The 6,984-nt window shown below is 39.9% G+C and overlaps 1 protein-coding gene across 1 annotated transcript; it reads left to right on the forward strand.

Annotated features, from left to right (window-relative positions):
• The first annotated feature begins 1,839 nt into the window (after window positions 1–1,839).
• On the forward strand, window positions 1,840–2,978 carry LOC124286932. Its single transcript, XM_046723388.1, has 2 exons — window positions 1,840–1,924; window positions 2,016–2,978. Exons 1-2 carry the CDS (start codon window positions 1,848–1,850, stop codon window positions 2,488–2,490), a joined length of 552 nt encoding a protein of 183 aa, XP_046579344.1. The 5' UTR covers window positions 1,840–1,847; the 3' UTR covers window positions 2,491–2,978.
• The last annotated feature ends 4,006 nt before the right edge of the window (window positions 2,979–6,984 follow it).

Consider the following 6,984-nt stretch of genomic DNA (forward strand, 5'->3'; position numbering starts at 1 on the left):
TATAACTATTAAAAATGTGAAATTCAAATGTATACAACATCCTACCTTCAGTCCTTACATTGTAACACAGAATACATCGTAACACAGATTAAGATTTACATCATCATCAGATTGAACGAGTGTTGGGGATAAAGACTAGTGTACATGAAGTCAACTCACCTCTGTTCATCATATCCATTATTGAGGCAAACAGTGGTGGTAAATCTAGATGTTTAGAGGGGTTGGAACAAGTAACCCATTCATGTGAAGAAACAGATTGATTCATACTGTACTCGGACAATGAATGACTCATTTGCCCACCCGTAAGTCCGACCTACAGCCATTCAAAGCTATGTTTACGGGAAAGGGAATCCCCTCTCCCACCCAAGCATGAAGATTAAGAAAACAAGCGTATAATGGAGTGAAAAATAAATAACTTCAAATACATGTTACCGAGTGTCCATGTTAATACTTTCTTTTAATTTGCGACAGCCTCCGAGTGAGGTGTGCCATGTTCATTCTGCCATAACATTGCCTCTCCCTACGTTCAATGAACCGAGAAGCATGACGGCCTTCACGCCCATTGAAGAAACCAGGTCATAGACCGCGTCCCCCCGCCGCCATTTTGAAACAAAATGATAAATAAATATATTTAAACAAATAACAAAGTCCTAGCCATGCCCGCCGATGAAAAAAACTGAGTAAAATGTTGAAACTCATAGCGAAATCACACACAGCATGCTTCTCACCAAAATATCCCATGTAGAACGAGTCACCATGAACTTACTTTAAAATCCCACATAATCATATGAATAAATACAGCCCACACAGAATACAACCTATAGATAGTTGATTACACATGACTCACATATGCCATGAGCCTACTTTAAAACTCACACACAATCACATGAATAAACACAGCCCGATACACACACATAGGATACGACCGATAGAAAGTTGACATTACTCCCGTTTGCCACGAATCATTCAATCCCAACACAATAAACACAGTCCAATCATAATCAGAACCTTTCCCTAGATTCATCGTTTTTTCTAAACTTATAGCTTGCATAAAACCAATTTTAGTGTGTAGATGTACTCGCATTGTTAACATGTGTACTCATGATACTGTCGTCAACAACATTATTCATACGCAAAAATACTCACAAATTAGAATAGAGAATGATCCATCACATAAATTCCACACCTACTGTGCTGTTTTAAACGGTCATGAAACCGCCAGAATACCTAAACACGCACAGCACAACATACCGGCTGCACACGGCGGTGAACAAAGAGCATTCAAGCTTGGCGCCAACAGCCCCTGCCTCAAACCGGTTCTGTCAAACTGAATCGCAAAAAGGGTCTATCAAACCGGTTCGCAAACGGTTCTGACTCAAAATGGCTACATGTCCAAACCGGCCACATGTCCAAAACGGCTTTGTAGACCACAAATGGCTTTACAACACTAGTGTAATAGCTTATGTATTTATAAACCGTGTATATATATACATATATACATTCCGTGTTGTGTCACCACCTTTTTATCAGCTGCTATCAATACATGCCTTCCTCGTCTCCGGATCGTCGATGAAACAAGTGCCCCTTCTGTTTGCATTGATGTCGCGGCGCCAGATAGAGGACTACGTGGCCGTAAGTAGTTAAATAATAGCTAATCTAATTACTGTACTCTGTTCATTGTCATCAATTAATGATGTAATTATCTGTTTAACAGGTCTTCGACGCGGTGAACGACATAATGGACAACGTAGCTGTTGAAAAAAATGGTCACAGACTTTGAGGCGGCGACCTGGAGAGGCTTTAACAGAGTTTTTCCGGCCGTCCAGATCAAGGGCTGCACCTTCCATATGAATCAGGCGATTTATTGGAAAGTGCAGAACTTGGGTCTGGCTACGGCTTACGACGAGGACGTGGGAACACACAGGTGAATATTTTTTTGTTTCTTTTTACTATCTTTCAGATGATCTTGTTTAAAAAATTATCTGCATTTCTCATTTTTATAATTTGTTTTTTAGATTCATCAAAAAGCTTATGGGCTTGCAGTTCCTCGACTCAGCCCATATCGAGCCAGCATTTATGAAGGTCAAACAACAAGCAGTGACACAGAATCTGATCGCCCTCTGTGAATATTTTGAGTCGACATGGATTCGAAGCTCTGTGTGGACCATCACAAATTGGAGCGTGTTTGGGACGGCCATCCGGACGGACAATGACCTGGAAAGCTGGCACAGGCGCTTAAATCAACTCTCCGGGCGACGTTGCCTACCTTTTTACAGGCTGCTTCCCCTCCTCTTCCGAGAGGCTGACCTGCTTCCCCTGCAGATTCGCCTTGTGACAGACGGTCAGCTGGACAGAAGGCAGCATGCTGGCCAGCGTGCCAAGGCGGATAATTTTTTTAGATTATGGGACGATTTCCAGGCAACAACTATTATCGTGTCCCAGCTGCTGAGGGAGGTGTCGAAACTAAATGGGCCAATGGTCACTGAGTGACTGTGTTACTACTGTGATATGTGCTGTTTTGAACATTGTTGTTAAATATATTACATTATCACTCTTCCATAACAATGTTGTCTGTCTTTTTACATTTTACGACGCTTCATCTTTATTACACATACAGTCACATAGTAACAATATTTTCGTATCACTGAAAATAAAAAATACAACACAAACCCGATATATAAAAATACATTTAAAACAAGTGTAGACAAGAGACGGGAAAATATTCGTTGACTCTTCATTCAGCTGTCCTTAGTTTCGTATCACTGAAAACAAAGCATACGGGAAAATATTCATTCATAATTTCCTTGAGCTGCCCTTGAGCTGCCCTTAGTTTCGTATCACTGAAAAAAAAGCATAACAACTTCGTTATAAACATTCTCAGTAACATCTAAGTACAATTCAAACTATATATTCCATTATTTATACACGTCTACGAATTCACCGTCTACGAACCGGTTTTGGTTACGAATTCACCGCGTCTACGAACCGGTTTTGGTTACGAATTCACCGCGTCTACGAACTGTCACCCTATATATGTATATAAATATATTCATTTCAGATCATTAAAATTGTTGTTGTATTCAATACAATGAACTGTAACAATTGTTATCTTCAATACCATGAACTGAAACAGTGGTTACATTGTATTCAATCAACAGGAATGACGATTAAACTGAAACTTGTATGTCTGATAATAGTATGATCATGTTAAGAATATGTGGATTCAGTGAAATAGGGTTGAAATTGGTATTATAAAAACCAAGAATTGCACAACAGTTGTCTTATGTCAATCCTACAGCAATACATTCAGTGAGTCACGTACACTCTCAGCAGCTCTATGGAGGTGGTCTGTACATAATGTACATAATCGAGCCTGGACCAGACAATCCAGTGATCAACAGCATGAGCGTCATTCTACACCATGTGCCATGTGTCAACCAGCGAGCCTGACCACTCGATCCCGTTAGTCGCCTCTTATGACAAGCATGGGTTACTGAAGGGTAACCCAGAGGAACAATACATTAAGAAACAAGAGAGATATACAGATTTCATTGTTTATTAGCTCCGTTTCGAATGAGTAGACATTAGGATAGGAGCTCTCCCAAATGCCTACTTTACATCTGTTGTCTTATTACTCTTCATCATCATCCACCTGTCCTTCACTCTCTTCATCAGATGTTATGTCTTCATCTTCGGTCATGCCTTCGACCCAAGACTTATATTGGTACAATTTTGAAATCACTTCATGATACATATTATTTTTGTCTTTTACTTGTTTCATTATTCCTTCTGTCTTTGGACCATACTGCATATGGTACAGATAAGTAATAAATCGGGCATACGTCTCTTTAAGGGTGCTCCACATCAATTTGTTCAGTTTGGCTTGAATCATGTCTTAGTTTAAACCTCTTTTTATGTACAGCTGTCGTTTCTCATCCAAGAAGTCTTTATTCAGCTCACGTGTACGTGAATACATTTGTCTTATCCCTTGCTCTTCGAGATCAGCCATCTTATTTTTCCTGTTGCCATGTGTGACATCGCTTAATGATTCAACATCATCGTCCTCATTTTCCATTTCAGGACATTGTTTATCGTGTAAATGTCTTTGTAAATTATGGTTAGTGCTAAACACTTGACCACAATAGTCACAATCCGACAGAGGACGTGGTCTCTTTACAGGTGAGAAGTTGTTGTCTTCCTCCCACTGCCTTTTTACTTGGGGTATCCCAGGAGGACGCACTGAAGACTTTTCGGGACACCAGTTTCTTCTGTGTTTTTGCAAATCTTGCACATCTTGAAACACGAGTCCACAGGCATCACAAGATGACATGGTTGAGAGGTTGTCTTCACGCGTCTGCTCACGCTGAACATCTAACTCGGACTGAATTGTCCTGGCTTGGAGGTGTCCTTTTAAACTGAATGCATTGGGACAAAGTCGCATATGGGGAGGTGTTTGGGGTTTTAGATCAACCAACAAGTAGCCATAAGGCTTCTGGGTAGCCCTTTGAAACAGCCCCATGAAATGGTCTGTGTTACCTGGATACATTTGCCTCGCCAAAGTCATGATGGGTTGTTGATCGATAGGGTTGTTGAACAGAAGCAGATAATGACAGTTTCTTCGTTGTGTGGGATCCTTACTGAAATACAAATTCTGGTTCAAGGCGATCACTGAGAGATTACGATGATGACTTCCTTCCGTAAACAGATCTGTAATGCGTGGATCTTTGCTCGCTGTCGACATTAAGTCATCGAGGATAACCACGTTCACCACATGGGGGTTTAGAAAAGCATCCTTTTCGAGATCAGAAGGAATGCCTTGATGAAATTCCACATAGGGATAAACATGGGTTTGAATGGCATTATACAAGGGCTGCCATCATTTGTAGAGCCATATAATACGTTCAGGATAAGGTTTAATGTTCATCCTTTCTAGAATCTGTTCCACTAAGTAGGTTTTCCCACAGGAGGTTGGCCCTGAGACAGTCATGGTTAATGGATGTCGCAACCTACATTCTTCCAATGACTGGGTAATACTTTCTGATGAATGTGGTTGCTGCTGCTGCTGCTGCTGCTGTGGTTGTGGAGGAGGAGGAGAGGGTTGTTGATGTGGTTGTGGAGGAGGAGGAGGAGAGGGTTGTTGATGTTTCTGTCTTCTATGTCTCAACATATTGTCTGTCCTGGAAAAAGTCATATAGCACACGGGACACGTTGTTGACTGCATGGTGGTCCGAGTCTAAATGGTAGGGAACCATGTCTACTGACTGCTTTTATCTAAAAAGTCGTCTTCCGTTTCTTCATGGGAAACTGGGAGGAACTTCCAACTTTAGATTCCCCTTTCTTCTGCATCTGAATAAGAGCCTTGGCTTGTTCGACCACTTGTTGAGTAGGGGTAACGAAATTAATCTTAGGTTGTTCTGTGGTTTCTGGTTTCTGTTTGTCTTTCTTCCACTCTGGATCATACAGTTCCAAATATCGATCGACAGACAACATGGCAGCTTTTTCTCAATCAATCTTTATTCAGAACTGAAGGCCACAGGCCCATAGTACAGGTATATACAAAGTTCAAAAGCAGAGTGGGTTTCTCTTCAATATCGCATGGTATATGAACAAAGCAATATTTTCAATCAATATACGATTAGAAGTTGACAACAGTTTGATAAATTTATGTTTTGACGGTTGTTTCGTAAAGTAACTGGGTATATATTTGCTTCTAATGTTTCTATAATAGTCACAAATTAGCAGTACATGGTATTCATCTTCCAAGACATTCATTTTACAATATCTGCACACAGTAGATTTCTTGTGAAATTTTCCCTTATAACAACTTAAATCATAATAAACAGAACGAAACTGTGATAAGGCTTGTCTTACTTTCTTGATATTGATACAACGTACATATGGTTCACACAAGAAGTCTTCTTTTAATAGGGAATAAGTAAATGTACAGGGACTATTTTGGAGTTGTGCATGCCACTCCTGTATAAAGCAATCTTTGCTTCTTCTTACAAGTAAATTTAAGAATTGGTGCTTATTTCCAACTCCCCTGCCATATCCACGCATAACCTAGTCCAAATCTAAATAAAACTGTTTTACATGCGTAGCCCAATTAAACCTTTTACGCTCGGCGCTTGCGTTTAAATCTAGATTACATAACATTTTGTAAGCTTTAAATGGGTAGCGTGAACAGGGCATGGAGAGGAGCTTAAGCCAGTAAGCAATACAGCGTTTTAGCGTGTACACATGAATAGGATATCTACCAGTTTCTCCAAGGACAATTGTATTTGGTGTAGACATTCGCACACCAAGGAATCGTTTACATGCATAAAGCAATACCCTTCCAGACAATCATGTTTGTGAAAGCCCCATAATTCTGACCCATACAATAATATGGGTAGTATCTTACAGTCGAATATTTTGAAATAGACATCATATGACAAGTCTTTAAAGCTACAAAGGCATTTTGTAATACACACTAAAGCTTTCTTTGCCTTAAGTGAAATGTGTTTGGCAGAGAGGGACCAATTTAGAGTTCTATTAAATGATACTCCAAGGTACTGGTACGATGTAACGACTTCCAGCATAGCTGATTTATATGTCCATTTTTCTGATTTTGATAGTTTAGGTCCTTTTTTAAAAATCATAATTTTAGTTTTATCAAAGTTAACATTTAAGGACCATTTATTACAGTAGGTTTCTAAAGCATTAATTTGCCTCTGTAGACCAATCACTGACTCTGAGAAAAACACCACATCATCGGCAAACATCAACATAAATATTTCAATACGATCTGGATATAATTGGACGCCAGTGGAACATGAATGGTTAATCTCAGACACTAGATCGTTGATAAAAAACGAAAATAGGAAAGGGCTTAGGACACAACCTTGCCTAACACCAGCTTTTTCTCCTCCACGTGTTATAGAATGATAAGGGTCTCCTTTCCCTTCAGCCCTGAGCATGTAAAATCGTGTCCATTTTTCGGCA

This window comes from Haliotis rubra, unplaced genomic scaffold (genome assembly GCF_003918875.1).
Source record: "Haliotis rubra isolate DU_JTF1 unplaced genomic scaffold, ASM391887v1 Scf396, whole genome shotgun sequence".
Taxonomy (NCBI): domain Eukaryota; kingdom Metazoa; phylum Mollusca; class Gastropoda; order Lepetellida; family Haliotidae; genus Haliotis; species Haliotis rubra.